This window comes from Corvus hawaiiensis, chromosome 10 (genome assembly GCF_020740725.1).
Source record: "Corvus hawaiiensis isolate bCorHaw1 chromosome 10, bCorHaw1.pri.cur, whole genome shotgun sequence".
In the NCBI taxonomy this organism is placed as follows: Eukaryota; Metazoa; Chordata; class Aves; order Passeriformes; family Corvidae; genus Corvus; species Corvus hawaiiensis.
The window spans coordinates 28,283,574-28,301,817 of record NC_063222.1 but is presented as its reverse complement, the minus strand read 5'-3'; the positions used below and the strand labels follow the sequence as shown (position 1 = coordinate 28,301,817).

Genomic DNA, 18,244 nt, shown 5'->3' with positions numbered 1-18,244 from the left:
GGTGCTGCAGAGGTGCTTTCTCCAAAAGTAAAAAGCATTTAGTAAATCTGAAAAAGAGGGAATGAAACAAATATTGAACTGATACTGTTAGAAAGCCTTTGCTCTGCTCTTGTCAGGTTTGCTCTGGGGCTTTGTGTTTAGTTTTCTCCTAGAGGCGAGTTGTATTCAGCTCTGGACAGCAGCTCGGCTTACGAGAGCACTGTGAAATGGCAGGAACGCTGCGGGCTCTTCTCCAGAGGAAGCCCGAGAGGGAACAGCAGTTCTCACAGTGAGATCACCTTGGTGTTAGTAGATGTGTGACTGCAGATGGCAGAGAGCCTCGGTGGCAAACGACTGCTGCTGTCAGACCGCCTCGGTGCTGCCCCGTGCGCTGCTGTGACCCCTCCTTGTCCTGCGTGTGGCGGCTCCTGCCGCTGTTCCTGGCACATGGGGCTGCAATGAGATCCCCACGCTTGGGGTCTGGCCGGGTGGGGGAGCTGGCTGTGGGAGCTGGCTCTCCAGACCAGATGCTGGTGCTGTAGCACGTGTCTTTGACATTATTCCATAGCTTTGATATAATGAGAAGGGATTCAGTTGCTGCGTTCACGGCAGCGTGTGCTTTAGCACAGGTTGGGAGCGGGCTGCAGTCGTGGTGTCACAGAATGGTCTGAATGTAGTGAAGCTGGGCAGTGGTGGCTCTGAGTTAGGCCCGGCATCTCAGAGAGGATGTGACAGAAGGTGTGGGGAAAAGCTACGGAAACAGTGGAGGATGAGAAGGAAATGCTTGCTGAGGAGAGCTTCAAGGTCGCGGCCCTGGGTCGGAGGAGAGAGCGTGTGCAGGAGGCTCGCCCAGTAGTGAGGCGGCTCTGGAGCAGGTGACGGCTCAGGTGAGCACAGAGTGGCCCTTCCCCAGCTGCGGCCGGCGGCTCCGTGCCTGGAGCAGAGACTCTTCCCCAGCTGCGGCCGGCGCGGGGCCGGGCCTGGAGCAGAGACCCTTCCCCAGCTGCGGCCGGCGGCTCCGTGCCTGGAGCAGAGACCCTCCCTCAGCTGCGGCCGGCGGCTCCGTGCCTGGAGCAGAGACCCGTCCCCAGCTGCGGCCGGCGGGCCCGGGCGTGGCGCAGCGGGGTCTGCGGGAGCCGCGGCGGCCGCGGGGCGGCGCTGTGGGGCGGCGCTGTGGGGCGGCGCTGTGGGGCGGCGCTGTGGGGCGGCGCTGTGGGGCGGCGCTGTGGGGCGGCGCTGTGGGGCGGCGCTGTGGGGCGGCGCTGTGGGGCGGCGCTGTGGGGCGGCGCTGTGGGGCGGCGCTGTGGGGCGGCGCTGTGGGGCGGCGCTGTGGGGCGGCGCTGTGGGGCGGCGCTGTGGGGCGGCGCTGTGGGGCGGCGCTGTGGGGCGGGGCGGGGCTGTCCCGCCGCCCCTGCCCGCTGCAGTTCCCGCCGCCGCCGCCGCCGCCGCCGCCGCCGCCGCCGCCCGGGGCTGGTTCTCTCTCGCTCGGGCCCTCGCGCCCTCCCTGCCAGCGCCGCCGCCGCCGCCACCTGTCCCGGGCTCTCGCCTGGGCTGAGGGGGTTGTTCCCTCTCCACGAGGTTGTTGATCCCTGTTCTTGGAGAACGTGCGGCTCCTGTCGCTGCCGGGTCCCCTCGTGTGCCGAGTGTGCGCAGATGGGCGCGACACGGGCTCAGCGCGGGGGACGTGGCTGCAGCCCTTTGTGCGGTTCCAGCAGCTGTGAAAGGCCTGGCAGGAGAGCAGGGACCTTTCGACTTGGGAAGCAAGCCATGTGCCCCTCCTGATGTGTTACTGAAGCGCAGTCCTAAAGCCAGCCTTGAGAAGGCTTCACAGGAGGAAGGAAAAAAAAAAAAAAAGATTTGAGATACAACTGTGTTGCAGGTGGTTAATGACGTCACCTCAACAAGCTCAGCTCCGCTGAAGAACCCGACCAACCGCAATTGTGGCACGGGGTCACAGCCAGCACGTCAGAACATGTCAGCTGTCAGTGCCTGGAGAGAAGAAGCTGAATCTCACGAGGGGAAATAAACCTGGGTATTGCTCTGCTAGGGTTTTGAAAAGAAACAAGTGTGGTGTTTTGCAGCTTTTGTACTTGGATGTGTGGAGCCAGAGAACAGCTGGGGCCAGAAGGCCCCTCCAGAGATGCCCCCACCCAGGCCCAGCTCTGACACTGCAGCTGCCCATGACCCCTTACACAAGAGCCACTGCAGGGCACAGCGCTGCACACATCTCTGTGGCCAGCTTGCACCAAAGCAAGAATTTACTGAACTTTGAAGAACCAACTTGTACAAACCACCCTGAACGTTCCAGTGCCCACAGCCCTAGAGCAGCTGCTGTGCTGTCACAGCCAGTGACTCCTGCAGCAACAGCAGGAACTGGTCAGACCCCTGGGGCCTCTGCGGCACCGCCAGGGGCCAGAGAGACAAGAGGTGAGGAGAAGGCACCTGCTGAACGCCTGTGGGGGGATGGTTGGTCCCCAGAGGGAAGGGGAGCGGTGGCTGGGTGTGTCCAGAGCCTTGGCAGCCCCAGCTCAGGCCCCGTGGCCCCAACCTGGCCCAGCACCCAGACAGCTGACCATGGGGCTGCCCCATGGCATGGTGGCTCCTCTCAAGGAAAAGCTGATCAATCCATGCTTGGTGTGAATGGCTGAGTTTCGACACCCAGCAGAGCCCTGCTTTACCCACGTCAGAGTGAACACAGCTTGTGTTTGAAAAGAACTTTATTTAAAATCAGCGATTATACAGACTTCCCCCGCCACCACTCACAGCACACGAGTGTCCCAGCACAAGGTCCCCGTGCCCTCGGGCAGCTCCACGCTGGGTGCGCTCAGGGCTGTGCTGGCTTACACCAGTCCCAATGATTCCATATGGAAATACAACGCGTACAAAAGATCTGTTCCTTCACAGCTAACAGGCATTTCATTAACCTCAACCGATTTAGTTTTCTATTATTTCTAATGTAACCAGACTTAAAATTTGTCTTCTACTAAGAAACCTGGAAAAAAGAAATCTTCCTTTAACAACTGTGTGCACCAGCAGAGCAATTCCCACCACCTTTGTCACCACGCAGACAGCGAGAGCCAGCAGGAATCAGGGCCATCAGCAGGGAAATATGATCAATAGCAGCATTTTCCATGTGATCTCAAGTTACAGTCATCTACAGAAGAAGGAACTGTGATCACCAGTAGGGAAGCAGTTAAGTACTGGATCCACTGTTAAAAAGAAATCGAGTTGAAAGCAGGTTTTACCTTAAATAGGATTAAATATATATTGCAAGACACACCACACTCTGCAGGGGCTGCACATATAGAAGCAGAACTGTGGGCAGGGGGGCAGCATGTGTCCCCCCTCCCCCAATATTCCCACACAACATCATCAAATTTAAAACTGTCACCACTTGTTGAAAGTTGAAAGTTGTCCAAGAAGTATTTACAGCCCAGGCACGGCCAGGAGAGGCACGGGGAGCCGCAGGTCTGGCCGCGGTGCTCCCACAGTCCATGAAGCTCCAGCACTGGGTCCTGCCAGGAGCAGCGGCTGCCCGGCCATGCCAGTTCCTCACTACCCCACTACCCCTACACAGACAAGCATTTTGCGTGGATTACGACAAAGCTACAGGCGGTGCCGTGGTGTGAGGATGGGTGCGGCCATGCTGCAGTGGGACTAGCCTACGCACACACGGAGGATGCACGGCGGGGACTGCGGAGAGACTCCTCGGGAACATGCTGCACAGTCGGGCTCCAGCCACTACAAGAATCCTGGCTTCCAGCGTCAAATAAAACCATTTCCAGCTATACAGCAGAGGGTGACACTGATCTGGGACCGGTGTTTACAACAGATGTCAGTTCCTACGGACCTACGTCGCGTATAGCTCCACGTATTACAGAGACCAGGCTGGATCTTCAGCGAATAAGTAGGTCCACGATTGTAGATCAACAATAGACTTTTATTGCTTTATACATGTGGTGCTGTTCAAGGCACTGTGGCACGGGCTAGAAAACTCGGAATGACTCGTGAAGGGACCTGGAATGCGACACGGCCGGTGCCGCGCGCCGCTCCTCGGCATCTGCCGCGGCGGCCGGGGCCGGCGGGCCATGGCCCGGCAGCGGCCCCTCACATGCCCATCCGGATGCTCTGGATGATCTGGAAGATGGCTGCAAGAAAGCGGAGAGGGGAGCGCTCGCCGGGCAGCGCCCGCAGCGAGCTCAGGGGACCCGAGCGCCGCCGGGGCCCGGAGGAGCAGTGCCGGGGCCCGCAGCCGCCACCGGGGCCCGGAGGGGCAGTGCCGGGGCCCGCAGCCGCCACCGGGGCCCGGAGGGGCAGTGCCGGGGCCCGCAGCCGCCACCGGGGCCGAGCCGCCCGCGCGCGGCCGCTCACCTGATCCGCAGACCACGAAGATGAACAGCGCCAACAGCCAGGGCCCGACCGACGCCTTCTCCTCCGGGGCCGTTCTCTGCGAGCACAGCACCGCCGTCAGCTCAGCACAGCACGGCACGGCACGGCCCGGCCCCGCCACCCCCGCCCGAGCCCGTGCCCGCCCGGCCCAGCCCGGCCCCGCGCACCGAGGTCTTGGCGACGTTCCCTCGCTGGGTGATGTTCTTGCTGTGCTTCTCGTTGGCCATGCGGATGCGCTGCTTGGCCACCATGTCCGCGCTCGGCCCGGTCCGGCCCGGCCGCCGCTGCCGCGTCAGCACCGCGCGCTCCGCACGCCGGGAGCGCGCCGGGGGCGGAGCCCGCGCGCGCCAACCCGCGCACGCGCCCCCGGGCCCCGCCCCGCCCGCTAACGTGGCGCGCGCTGCGGCCGCTGCGCCGCCGCTGACCCGGAACCGGAAGCAGCGCCCCACCGGCCGCCCCAAGATGGCGCCGCCCACGCCGCTGCTCGCAGGTGCGTCGGACCCGGGCGGCGCGGAGGTCGGGGCTGGTGCGCGGGGGGCGAGTGCGGAGGTGGGCTGGGCTGCGCCTCCGGTGCCCCTCCGGTGCTCGCCGCCGTCCGCCCCGCGTCCCCTCCCCAGCGTGCGCTGCCGCGGCGTGCCCGAGTCCGGCCCCGGTCCGGGAGTTCTTGACGATACCACTCCCAGCACTGGTCAGGGCTCTCCGGGCTCTGTGCTGGCTCGGCCCGGGGCTGGGGCGCGGCCAGGCCCTCCTTTGGGGTGCCGCTGCTCACCCCGGCCCCCCGCCCGCGCAGCCTCCCGGCTGCCGGCCTCCCCCGCGCCCCGCGGGAGCTCTCGAGGCTGCGTGTCGGGACTTCGTTCTTCAGCCGCGGACGATTTAGTCGCGGGGTGCCCGGGAGCGTTCGCAGGGGCGGGTCGGTGCTTGAAACGCGGCGGCCCTGCCCCGCTGCCCCGGGCGCTGAGCCCCCGCGGCGGCCCCGGCACCGCAGCACGCGGGGGCCGATCCAAGGGGCAGGGAGCGGCTCCCGGGAGCTCGGAGCCCACTGGCGTGTCCGCTGCCGTTCGTGGGCTTTGCACTGCAGTTTGTGAAGCTCCTTTCAAAAGTCGTATTCCTTTTCAGTATTTCACTGTTTAAACTGTCCCTAACATAAGGAATGTGTATTTTCCTTTTCTGGATCTGTAAGCTTTAAACACCAGCCTATTTCCCCTCCCTCGGGTCTGTGGGGGCTGCAGTTGTTCAGGGTAGATTTTGGGCTGCTCACTAGTGTCTGTTGTAAATTTGGATCTTAATGGGGAGCCTGACGGAAGAGCCGGGGAACACGTTCCAGACAGGGCTGCACAGCTCGTGGGTCGCATTTAAGGTGTGTTAAAAGGTTGCCTTCGGGTCTCTCGGGGCTGTGGCGTACACGAGCCCTGGGAAGTTGCATTTAGTCATGATAAAAACTGTTTTACTTTGAGACTAGGTCCAGAGGCTCTGGATCCCCATCCTGGGGGTTCCTTGCCCCCTGGCCGGGCACAATCCTACAGAGGGTGTTGCTGAAGGAGGAGTGGGATGGGAGCTCCAGGGGCGTGTCTAGGTTATGTCTTGGAATTCCCTTACAGCAAGCATGGGAAAGTGTGTGCACGTCTCAGGGCTCACAAATTAGAAAAACGTCTGCTTTGGACAATTTTCTGCATCTGAAATGAGTTATTTGTTTCTTCTTGCAGTGAGAGGGTCCGAAGGGCTGTATATGGTGAATGGGCCCCCCAGTTTCACAGAGAGCGCAGCATTCCAAAGGTACTGGTGTCAGTGGCACAAAAGAAATAGTTTTCTGAAAAGAAAGGTAGACTCTGGACTTGAAAAATGTGTGAATATAAGCGAATTCAGAAAATTGATGGTTTGGAAGGCTTTGTGCCTGCCTGAGCACTGCCAGGTGCAGGTGGTAGTCCCTGAGCAGGGGGAGCAGGGACTGTACTATGACACAGAGCTCCTCAGGAGCACAGCAGGCAATCTGTTTCATTTTTGTTAAAAAAACCTCAACTATGGCACTGTTGAATACTCACGTGCATTTCTTATTTCTTTAGGGATTCTGGAAAAAACTGCAAAGCTGTTGCTTTTAGCAAGGACGGCTCCCTCTTTGCTTGGTGCAATGGAGAAAAGTGGGTGCCTTTTATCATCCAATTTTTAGCTTGTATGAAATAAACAGGATCAGTTATGCTTCATTTACTCATGTCTGTGTAAAGATGATTGCTGTTAATGCAAGTGTTTGCATGTACATTTTAAATGCAGTTTATTGTTACATTAGTGGCTTTGTTTTCTGACTATCACATGAAATATTTGCTGTTCTTCTCTTATTTATAATGCACCCATTCCCATGCAATCTGGGTATGCTTTTGTGGTTTGGTTGTTTTTCTTATTCATGGCTCCCAGTACCTGGTCTCTGGGATTAATCTGTTAGTAAAGTCCACAGAAAATAATGAATCTATACACCTTGTGAACGTTACAAGGTTCCTTTCTTATAGAGCAGGTGCATTATAGAGTTCACTCTCTTGTTTAGAGCTTACGTGTTGCAGACAAAAACATGGGTTATGTATTGACCAGTGGTCACTTTTGGTTTCTGTCATACTTGGGTGTCTGGTTTTAAAATGTGCTCTTGGAAAGATTTAGTAAAAACAAGAGGGGGAAAAAAGCTCTTCTAATTCTGTTATATTGGCCAAATTTGGGGCTGATCTAGAAGAGTCAAATACTTGAACAATTCTCTCAGCTATTAATTAACTATTGTAAGCGTGTTTTATTGAAATAGCATCTTTTGGTTCCAGAGTAAATGTTGTTAATGTCACCAGAGCTGAGTTACTGCATTCCTTTGATCTCCCAAAGACAGTCTGCCTTGAATTCTCGCCAAAGAATAATGTTCTGGCAACGTGGCAGGCCTATGCAAGTGAGTATTGTACCAGCTGGGGAAGCACGGGTCTGTGCTTGTCTTAAACCATGTCTGGATTAGTACCTGACTCGTCTCTGTAGTGCATTTATTGGCTAAATGAGCAGTACAGAAAGGGTACAAAAAGTTCTGTGAGCAGTCAGGAACACGGTGGAGGAGGGAGGGAGGCCATTGTCCGAGAGCAGCTGGTGTTGGCCATCCTTACAAACGCTCTGTCAGAGTGCACGTGCTCATAGTTACTCTGTCAGTAGTCACATGTTTTCTAAACTTTGGGAAGTGGTCATGGTGCAGTGTGCTGTGCAGGCAGCTTATGTTCTTGGGTAGGCAAGGGAGATTGTACACTGTCTTGGAGTAGTTGTGTCCTCCCCTGGTCCCCCTGGACTGGAGTGTTCTCCATGTCCAGAGCTTTATTCCCTCCTCTGCCTCCCTGAAGGGGTTTGAGTTCCTGATTCTGAGAGCTGCAGTCCTGTCTGAGCCACAGATGGTGTAAATGCTGCCTTTGGGGGGGAAGAGCTGGGCAAGGCTGGGCCTTGGGAACTGGGCAGGCTGTAGGGAAACTGGGAACCAGGACAGGTGGTAGGATAAGAAAAGGTAGCACAAGCTGTAAGTGAGCTGTTCTGGGTCTGCCATAAATCACTGACAGCAATAGGCAGGCTGTGCTATCCAAGGCAAGGAGGAGAGTACAGACAGTTTACAAGCAGCAGAACCATTTTGCACTGCTTGCAGAGACAGCTGTGACTGTGGTGGAATGGACCAAATCACCTCATTCCTGTGAGAGCAAAATATTGGAGTGGAGAACATGCCTCCATTGTTTTCCATGTGGATGGGTTTTGGTTTGTATTAAAAAGCTGTGTAGGTGGTGGTGGTTGCAGCCTTGCAGTGGGGAGTAGAAACCCTACGCCTCCCAATGTGAGTTCTTTCTGAAAACAGACTGAGGTTAATAGGTACAGCAGTCAGCATTCATGGGTTTGGTCCCTCAGGGACAAAAGCTGCATGCTTGCGAGGAGTTTGGGTGCTAGCAGAACTGTGATGTCGGGGTGAAGCAGATTTAATCCTCAAAGACCACTGTGTTTTTTTGCAGCTGCTAAGGATGGCACAGCAGGGGTGCCCAACCTGCAGCTCCATGATCTGAGAACTGGAAAATGCTTAAAGTCTTTTATGCAGAAAAAGATGCAGAACTGGTAAATAAGCTTTCCAGATGCTAATTGTTTAAAAAGAAATGTGGTTTTCAAAATCTGATCCAGATAAATGGAGCTGTTAGTGTGGTGTTGGCTTTCAAACCAGTGCCTGCTGCTAACTGAAAACCAGCGTCTGTGCTTGTGAGTGTCTATATATAGTTCATTGTAAATTCACTCTCACTTTGCACCACAGAGAAAAGCTGGGCAGACAATAACCAAGTGCACTTACGTGCACTTTTTTGGTATGCAGTTGTCATTTATCCACATTAAACGTATTATGTTTGAACTTAACTGGGCTTTAAAAATGGGGAGAAACAATTCTGGAGTGCTGATGTTGAGCATCATTTTGTGTTTCTGACTTTTCCCATAATATGCAGGTGTCCTTGCTGGGCAGATGATGAAAGCATTTGTGCCAGGAATGTGAACAATGAAGTGCATTTCTTTGAAAACAACAACTTCAGTACGCAAGTATTTCTCTATATTTCGTTCCTTCTATAAATGCTGCTTCTTTTGATGGGTGGTTTTTGTTTTCAGCTTTTTATTTGTTTCTTCTTTTGCTTGCTTTTTATTTTAAATATTGCCTACAATCTATTTCAGTTTGGAATCCAGAATCATTATGCTTTAATGAAGTGTGTTTTCACTTTCTTATTTATCTTTTCACTGACTTACATGGTATGAAGTGCATCTGATTCTCAGTTAAAGAGACCTGATTCCATATTATTTCTCATTTAAAGAGATCCAGGAAATTGATGTTAGAAAACATGATCTGTGATTACTTCCTTGGGTTGTGCATATTCTGTCAATAGACTGTTAAAAATGGCTCATTAAAAAATTGATGGCAAAAATGAAATAGTGAAGCCTGAAGATTTTTACCAAGGAAATTTACTGTTGGTGGTAGAGTATCTGGAGTCAATAGATGTTGAAAAGGGCAAGGGGAAGAGAAAAGTAGAAAGATAAAAATTAATTAGAACAAAAATGTAAAGGAATTAAAGAAAATGGATGGGAGAACAGCAGTGTGTGGTTTTAGTTTTGCATTCTTAGTTTTGTTTTAAATATAACGTTGATACAAGAATTAAGGCTATGAGAGATTGAGTTTCCTGAGAATTAGCCCTGCTGATGTTAACCAAGCTGCAGGAAGCAGGGAATGTCAGCCTCAGCAGGACATCTGCTGGCAGTACACATTCCCGGCTGCAGTGGAGCTGCAGGGTGATTCTGTTCCCATCAGTTGTTTGTGGGAAGAGGCAGTGTTGAGCCCAGAGCAGGCCTCTTGAGTGCTTCCTGTTGGGAAGAGTTTTCCCATGAAGGTTGCCTCTGTGTAATGGCAGCGAATGTGACTGAATCCAGCACAGATAAGGTGAAGAATATGTGCTTCAAAAGCAAGCTGTGTTCACCTCGGGTTCAGAGGCTTCCTTTGCTTTTTGAACTTCCAAATACTAAATGCTGGGTTTCAGACATAGGGTTGATTCAACTTGGTTTTTTAGATAAAATTATGTGGTGAAATGGGAAAATAATGGTTGTTTGCCTAGAAAAAGAGATCCTTTATGATTGTCTTTACTGGTCTGTGTTATCCAGAATGCAGCCCCACAGAAAGGTGTGGTTAGGTCATCCAGGTAATGTGGTTTGTCATTAACATCACACATCTGTGGCCTTTTTCTTGGCAGATACCATTGCAAATAAGCTGCATTTGCAGAAGGTCAGTGATTTCGTGTTGTCCCCAGGAGCACAGCCAAGCAAGGTACTTCTGCTCCAGCTTCCAATCCTTTTCTTGGTTTTCTTAAAAAAAAAAAACAAAAATCCAGACTGTGATTTTAGTACAATGTACTGGTAGTAATGATGCCCTGTGCTACCAAGGCTTTAACTCGCAGTGAAATCTCGTGGCTGTTTCAGGTTGCTGTGTATGTCCCAGGCAGCAAAGGTGCTCCATCCTTTGTCAGGCTCTACCAGTACCCCAACTTCGAGGGCCCGCAGTCAGCACTAGCCAACAAAAGCTTCTTTAAAGCTGACAAGGTGACAATGCTATGGAACAAAAAAGGTATAACAGCTGTGTACTGAAACTTTTATACTGTGCTCATTTTGGATTGACTTACTTTGTTTACTATGTGGGGTTTGTGTTTAATTTGCATATGCAGATAAATCCTGAGGGCAGCCATTAATGCCTTGCTGGGGTGCATTTCTGCACACCCTGGAGTGCTCAGCACTTTCCTGTGACTTCTGTGATTTTATATGTTGCAATTGAAAATATTCTATGCATGCTGGTAAATTTTGCAGTTGAATAACAAAATCCTATATAATTTTGCATTCTTTGTCAATAATACATTTAGATTGTAAACATAAGAACAGTTCACGCCGTGGTATAATCTTAATGTGTAGAATTATCTGTATGCATAAATATCACAACTGGGGTGAGCCGACAGGCCTCTGTGCTTTGCTGTTTGTTAGCAGTGAGCTGTTTCAGAATGATTTTGTACAAATCATTTTACTTCAACCCACATAGTTTGGAATACAAGGAAGGTGTTACACACATGTAGAAACCGTGCACGGAGGCTGTGAGAGATGGGAAAGATTGATGTCTCAAGACATTTTGGGGTGCATGTGTCTGGGGGAAGGGGCAGGTTGGGCTTTGCCCTGGTGACACAGTGCCCTGCTCCGTACCCCCCAACAGGGACACAGCTTTGAATACAGAAGATATTGATGAAATATTTTATTCAAGGACTGATCAGGATGTTTGGTTTCTGCTGTAGTTTAATTTTTTTTTATAACTGCAAAGGATGTTCACTTGCTTGTGGTCTTACAGTGAATTAATAGACTGAGCTTACATTTTCCATCTGACAAAGGAAGATGTTCAGTCCTTTCGGGTTAGCATTTAGGAAAAACTCAATTCAAAAGAGGAATGATACCAGCACTATTACACAAGCAACCAGTAGGAATTCATAGCGGAGCTGATTTTGCTTTGTCTGTGGTGTTCTGTGCAATGGCTGGTGTGGGTTTCAGTAGCTGTGCTGCACTAACTGTGTCTGTTCACAGCCACGGCCGTGCTGGTGATCGCCAGCACTGAGGTGGACAAGACCGGGGCATCGTACTACGGCGAGCAGACGCTGCACTACGTGGCGGCCAACGGGGAGAGCGCCGTCGTGCAGCTGCGTGAGTACCCCTGCGGCTGCTGCGGGCTTGGGAACCGATCTGTAAAACAAAATCCTCTGAACAAAAAATCCTTCACTGCTTTTTTGGTTTTTTACCTCTGCAGGAAGATGTTGCTTTTTTCTGGGTTGGTTTGTGGTTTTTTTTAATAGCTGAATTTTCTTACCTTTGGTAGACTTACCATCTTAATGTCAGTGGCAGAGACCAACACTTCCAGTTAATAAATACTGATAATTTGCTTGGGAAGGTGTTTCAAGTGCACAGGGAGGGAACTATGCTCGTTTGCTGAGGAAAGACTTGGACAATGGAGCCAGGTTGATGTCTGAGAATCCATAATGGACAGGAAGCGCGTCACCAAACAGAATAATCCTACCTGCACTTTTACACATGCAAGATACTGTTACTCAATGAGCCAGGGCAGAGTGAGAGCAATTTTTTGGTCTGTTGGAAAATAGAAGTCCTTTATTTTGTATTGTAAAATTGAAAGTGTTTTAGACATAAAAATGACATGTTGGGGAGCAGCAGATGAATGTGCCTAATTCCAGTGTCTAGTTTGAACTGGAAGTCCATGTCTTAACTTGCCCTGTGGGGGGTCTTTTTTCCTTCTGTCAAGCTGTTGCTATTGTGTGCAAACATCTGGTCTGTTTGGGATTGTAGAGGCTAGTTTGTTGGGAATGCTTGTGAGCACTGGGGATGGGGTGACATGGACTATCTTTGCTGGAGGTACTGTGAATGTAATTTCTCTTCCATAACAGTGCTGACTGGGAGCATCTCCAGTTTGCCTCCACTGCAAAACTTTTGGACAAGTACTGGGCCCCATTTCCCCTGATGGTAACTTCACTGGGGAAGGAGAATTGGGGTTATGACTCAGTATATAGAATCTCTTTGGGACCACTTTCCTGGCTTGAGAACACTACTTGTTTAACTACATACTTACTAAAAAAATCTTTATTTCTACTGCATCTGTATTTAACAGGAAGTTTACCATTGCTTTTCATTTAATTTAGCTATTCCTTTTCAAGGGAAAGCCCAAACTTATGTCTGTTTCATAAAAGTCCTTTTCTCCAATAAAAGCAAGTGGTGGGCACTTGGAGTGAGAGGTATCTCATTCCTTGTGAAGTTGGATGTTTTTTGAAGTACAGTTTTGAAGCTTTTTTCCACACTGGCATTTGCATAGGGCTTTTCATTTTTGACTAAGACGTGGTGCTGCTGCAGGCTCTGGCAGAGCTGTGAAGCCTGCTTGGAGCTGCCCTCATCTTTCCAGCTGCTGCTGTCACCAAATGTCATTTTCTGTCACACCTCTGTATCTGAGCTGCACTGGGTTAGTGTCACTGAAAACGTTACGAAGGGGACACATAGTGTGATTATACATCCTTGTTTCTAAAGATAATGAGACTTCAGAGTGACAGCAAGCACGAACCATTTAACTCAGTTTGAACATTTTGCATCAACTCTGGATATAAGGATTCAGTAATGCAATTGGCATTTATCTGAACGATGGGTAAAGATACCCAGATGATGAAAAGTTATAATGGCCTGTGGTTTGTATTTACCCCTGGATATTTTACCTGAGTTTTCATAACTAATACATCATTCTTCAGTATCTCCTAATGTTCCAACCCCCAGAATAGCTTCTGGCAGTACCAAGTTTTGATCATTATGTGTAAAGCCATTTTTGTGTGCTCACTCACATTAAAATCTGACTTATAAAATATTGTGCATGGGCATGGGCCAAAGAGAACTCAGGTCACTATTGCTTGCCTCTACAAAGCTGAGCTACACCATATGTCTTACATTAAAAGAAGATAAACTGTTATCCAGCTGGTATAAAACTCCTGTTTTTGCAGGTTTCCAGTGGGACAATATGAGAAGGTCCTGAGGTCATACTTGAGGAAAAAAAATTACGGATTTTTTTTACATGTCAAGCTATGCTTACTGTTAAAGTGTTGGTGCTGACCGTACAGAGGTAATTTGGAATGGCTGCAGTTATTGTTGCAAACTGTAACTAAAGTTATCAGAAGATACAAGGTTGTTTTTCCCTCTGTTGTTAGTAGAATTAGTTTTCACTGTCAATAATTAGAATACAGCATTTTAGCAAAGCATGAAGAATTGTGATGGTTTTTATTCTGTCTTGCTCTGAAAAAAATGCAATCTCCCAACAGCTGCATGTTTTTCCTTTTCCTTTAGCAAAAAATGGCCCTATTTACGATGTTTCCTGGAGCCCCAATTCTGCGGAGTTCTGTGCTGTGTATGGTTTCATGCCTGCCAAAGCCACAGTTTTTAACCTGAAATGTGACCCTGTGTTTGATTTTGGTACCGGGCCTCGCAATGCTGTCTACTATAGCCCCCACGGACACATCCTAGTGCTGGCAGGGTTTGGAAACCTCAGGGGACAGATGGAAGTGTGGGATGTTAAAAACTACAAACTCATTTCCAAACCAGTGGCCTCGGATTCCACATACTTTGCTTGGTGTCCCGATGGAGAGCACATTGTGACAGCCACGTGTGCTCCCCGGCTCCGGGTCAGCAATGGATACAAGATATGGCACTACACGGGCTCTGTGTTGCACTCCTATAAGGTCCCATCTGGCGAGGAAATGTGGCAAGTGTTCTGGCAGCCCTTCCTGGATGGGGTGTTCCCGGAGAAAGCGGTGAAATACCAGGCAGTTCCCAGCGAACTGCCCAGTGCTGAGCCGAGGCCTGCGCAGGCGTACAGACCTCCTGCCCTGAGGAACAAACCCGTGACGAGCTCCAGGCTTGTGAGTAGCAGTGTCCTGTGGGAACTGACCTGTTGTCTCATGTCTGTTTGGAGCTTGGCCTCACATATGTGTGTATTTTTGAGGAGGTACATGAGAAGAGTAACCAGGTTGACAGCACTGTGGGGGTTTGGAGGGGTTTTGGTAACCTTCTTTGGCATTTTGCTCACAGTTTGCAAGAATGTATGCTAGAAAGCTCTCATCTCTTTGGCTCAAGTACAGTCCTTTCACAAAGCATTTGCAAGCTTTTGTAATACTCTTTGCAGTGTGCACTGAAACACTAAACTCCAGGTGTGGCTTGTGGTGAAATTGAGTGCTCTGGTTAGGACAGAAGCCTCTGATATGGATGACTCGACTTACCAGTTCTGAACCCAGCCAGCCTGGGCCTTGACTGGCTTCCCAACAGCCATTCTTGTTTGGTTTTTTTTATAAGGTAAATTTACTTTTTAGAAAGAGATTGGATCATTAGCAAGTCATCTGCAGCTTAAACACATTTCAGTACAGTGACCTACTTGTATAATTAGTTTCTTTCTACAAGTTTTCAAAGTAGGCTGAGTAGCAACTAATTCCAGTTAACAGCTGCACCCTTAATGTTTGAGTCACAGAGAGCTTTGACTTTGAGCCTGGTGCTTTTGCAGGAGACTCAGCCTGTGAGCAGTCTCTTAGCCATGCTGAGGGCTGCTCTCGCAAACCATGTGAGCAGAGGGAGTAGGGAAAAGATACATTCAGTAAAATAATTCTGTTTACTTATATGGGCAAAAAATCTTGTCACACGCATTAAAACAATACAGTGCCACAGTTGAGAGTTATCTTAAAAACACTGGAAAAAAACCCCTTCTCAGCCCCCACTGCCCCCCAAGAACCCCCCATTTTCCCTCCCAGCGCTCAGCCTTCCTCTCTGATCATCAAGAGTTTGAGTTAAAAAGCTGTCAAGAACAGCAAAATGCCAGGCTTCAGTCATTTTGTGCTAGATTATTCCTCTTGTATTTTATTTTATTTCCTTCCTGAGACAGAAAACATAATGATTTTGTTATTTTATCAGAAATCTATGAAGTCATCAGGGCACACAGGGTAGTCCCATGGAAACTTGAGTGGATGAGTTTGAAACCCTTGTCACCCTTCTTTGGCTATTCCAAGGAGTGCATACTTTCCCCCCTACTTCCTTTCTTTCTTTTTTCCTTTTTCTTTCTGGTTCATATTTGCATATGATGTCTTAGGTAGATTTTGGGGTTTCTGTGCCAACATGGAATATGGGGTTTTAACCATTTTGCATATCCTGCAGCATGAGGATGAGCCACCCCAGAACATGAAACCCCATCTGGGAAGCAGTGATAAGCCACTGTCTAAAACAGCTCTCAAAAATCAGAGGAAGCATGAAGCAAAGAAGGCTGCTAAACAGGTACTGCAAAAGTCATTCTTGCAAGGATAATGTTAGTTAGTTTTCCCAAAGGGCAGTGGTCAGTCTCGGAGCAGTGACTTGTGCACTGAGAGCCCTCCACGCGTGTCGCCTGTGTGTGACGGGCAGTTTCACCAGAGCAAAGCAGGAACAAAAGGGTGATTTAAAAGTAACACCTTTGGTGAGTTGCTGCAAATGTTAGCTAAAATCAGTGTGGAGACAAAGTGATTCTGACTTTTCATGGTCTGCAGGGTGTGTTTTGGTTGTAGTTGGGAGGTAAGAACAGACTGGGTATGATGTGTTCCCAGCAGGTCAGGGCTGAGGTGTGTTTTTAGGGCAGACCAGAGGCAGCCTGTCTGTCACTTCTGGACTTAATATTCTTTGACTAGGTAGATAAAAGTCAGCTTTTGGTATTAGCCTTCCAATTTCTACAAACCTCTGAAGCAATAGTTTCTTTAAATGCTATTTTAAAATTTTTCTAGCACTGGTTTTGAGCCCTTTCTTTTGCTTCAGAGACAATGACCCAGTCTGCTTTGTAAAATGTTTGTCATATCATGCTTAAACTGATGTTTCCCTGTGCTGTGTGTGGTTGGGATCTTGAGGAAGTAGAAATTAAACAAGAAACACCATGTGAGCTGTTCCAGATAAGCCTTTGTCCATGGAAAGCAGATCAATAGATAATGCAGTACCTCTGAGCAAGTCATGCCCAGATTTTGGAATACACCAGCAAACTGGGGAAAGAAGAAATATTGAATGGATCCTCTTAAAGTGATTAAAGACATTTTTCATTCTGTTTGTAATCAAAGGTATTTTCTAGCTTGTGTTTATGTGTCTACAGGAGGCCAAAGCTGATGCAAACCAAGGCCCTGCCCAGGACAAAACCCCACAGAATGCCCTGCAGAACGCTGTGCCTGCCATGACCACGGGAGATCCTGAAGTGGACAAGAAGATAAAGAATTTGAAAAAGGTGTGAAGGGGTTCTTTTTCTAACAGACAATAGATTTCTCCAAGGGCTGGTCTGTAAGACCTAGTGTGGGTGTAAGGTGAGCTGAGTTCAGGAGGATGCACGTACATTCACAGTAATGTCCTGAATTTGTACCCACCTCCCTTTGCCCTCCCACCCTGTGCAGCAGTGGAGACCATCGTGTGCCAGGGTTCCTGAAGGTCCCATCAGAGGTGGCAGTACAGGGAGGAGTTTTTGAAACGAACCCTCAGGCTGTGACTGGGAATGCTGTGGAGGTGCAGCCAGTCCCCCAGCTGAGGGTCAGGGGTGCACTGGCAGATGTTGGGGCTCAGACAGGAACTCTGTGGATTCTGTGGTTGTTGAGACCTGGATCTGGCAAGGAACAGTGCCTTGTGGTTTGCCTTGTGGCGTGAGTGCAAAGTTTATTGCCAGTCTTGAGAATGCTTGGATTAAGTAATTCCAGGATAGAAATTGTTTGGTTCTGGCTAGAGAATCTTTCCCATTTCTCTTGGCTGCCTCTTGCTGTTCATAGTCTCTGGATTAACATTCCAGGCTTTCTGAGGAAAATGTGTGGTGAAGAGGGATAGTGATAGAGTAATTTCCAAGTTTGGATCTAGCCCTTCAGTGAGACAATGCCCAGTGTTTTTTTCAGAGATGAAGAAGTACTGCTGTTCTCTAGGTTTTGTTCTTTAAAGAAATGTCTGTTATGGGTGGGAAATTCTGGACTGAGCATCTGGAGATGCTTAAGGGATTGTGCCTTCCATAGGGACCTGCCTCCAGATACATCAGGCAATTGCAAGTGCAGCAACTTCTAAGACTTTTTTTCTATTCTTGTTTCACCGATATTTTTGTGTTAGAGTGGTTTTTTTCTATTTTTTTTCCAGAAACTAAAGGCAATTGAGCAGCTGAAAGAACAGGCAGCTGCTGGCAAGCAGCTGGAGAAGAATCAGGTATGGTTGAGATCTGTACACTTTATTCCAGGTTCATTTTATAATAAGCTACATCTGTGACATTTTATGCTTTTCTGTTCTAGGTGGAGAAGATTCAGAAAGAAGCTGCTCTCCTTAAGGAACTGGAAGACCTGGAACTGGGTGTTTAAAACTTCCTTGAGCTCCAGCGTGGTGCTAACACAAAGTTCATGCAAAATATAGTTTGTTAAATATTTCAGCAAATGACCAAGGGTGTGAAAGTCCACAGATTTGCTGCTCATTTGCCTTTTAAAAGAGTTTTCCTAAAGATTCTTGGACATGTTGAAGCTGTAAGCAAGTAACGAGTATCCCTCAGCCAGTTCTGCTGCTGTTCCAACGAGAAACGCGCTCCTTTTCTGAGAACATACTGCCTAAACCAGATTGTTTTTCGTTATTTGGGTGGGAGAAGGCAGGGCGATAAAAACGTTTGCTAGCTCTATTCTATTTAAGAAGAGGTGCGATCTTTCCGCGATGACGTGGATACAATAAAGAGCGTTTAGTGCGAGCGAGCGTTCGGGCTCTGTGTGACCGCGCGGGGGCGCCTCCGCCCTCGTGACGCCGC

The 18,244-nt window shown here is 49.5% G+C and overlaps 2 protein-coding genes across 3 annotated transcripts; one reads left to right on the top strand and one right to left on the bottom strand.

Moving 5' to 3' along the window:
- Positions 1-2,678: 2,678 nt before the first annotated feature.
- SERP1 (stress associated endoplasmic reticulum protein 1) lies at positions 2,679-4,699 on the bottom strand. The gene is made up of 3 exons (XM_048313893.1): positions 4,536-4,699; positions 4,351-4,426; positions 2,679-4,127 (listed from the first exon to the last, which is right to left on the bottom strand). The coding sequence occupies exons 1-3, from the start codon at positions 4,617-4,619 to the stop codon at positions 4,087-4,089; spliced, it is 201 nt and encodes a 66-aa protein (XP_048169850.1). The 5' UTR covers positions 4,620-4,699; the 3' UTR covers positions 2,679-4,086.
- A 62-nt stretch (positions 4,700-4,761) lies between these two features.
- Positions 4,762-18,187, top strand: EIF2A (eukaryotic translation initiation factor 2A). Of its 2 annotated transcripts, XM_048313891.1 has the most exons (14): positions 4,762-4,858; positions 6,072-6,141; positions 6,429-6,503; positions 7,164-7,282; positions 8,364-8,463; positions 8,838-8,920; positions 10,122-10,195; positions 10,348-10,492; positions 11,485-11,601; positions 13,786-14,357; positions 15,637-15,753; positions 16,589-16,717; positions 17,599-17,664; positions 17,748-18,187. In XM_048313891.1, exons 1-14 carry the CDS (start codon positions 4,831-4,833, stop codon positions 17,811-17,813), a joined length of 1,761 nt encoding a protein of 586 aa, XP_048169848.1. In that variant the 5' UTR covers positions 4,762-4,830; the 3' UTR covers positions 17,814-18,187. The 2 variants fall into 2 exon arrangements, with proteins under 2 accessions (XP_048169848.1, XP_048169849.1); XM_048313892.1 differs by lacking the exons at positions 7,164-7,282; positions 8,364-8,463.
- Positions 18,188-18,244: the final 57 nt, after the last annotated feature.

Coding starts and splice junctions, on each gene's coding strand:
- SERP1 (XM_048313893.1), bottom strand. CDS start 4,619: ATGGTGGCCAAGCAGCGCATCCGCATGGCCAACGAGAAGCACAGCAAG. Junction 4,427..4,535: donor GGAACGTCGCCAAGACCTCG/GTGCGCGGGGCC, acceptor CTGTGCTCGCAG/AGAACGGCCCCGGAGGAGAA. Junction 4,128..4,350: donor CTTCGTGGTCTGCGGATCAG/GTGAGCGGCCGC, acceptor GCTTTCTTGCAG/CCATCTTCCAGATCATCCAG.
- EIF2A (XM_048313891.1), top strand. CDS start 4,831: ATGGCGCCGCCCACGCCGCTGCTCGCAG. Junction 4,859..6,071: donor GCCCACGCCGCTGCTCGCAG/GTGCGTCGGACC, acceptor TTCTTCTTGCAG/TGAGAGGGTCCGAAGGGCTG. Junction 8,464..8,837: donor CAGAAAAAGATGCAGAACTG/GTAAATAAGCTT, acceptor CATAATATGCAG/GTGTCCTTGCTGGGCAGATG.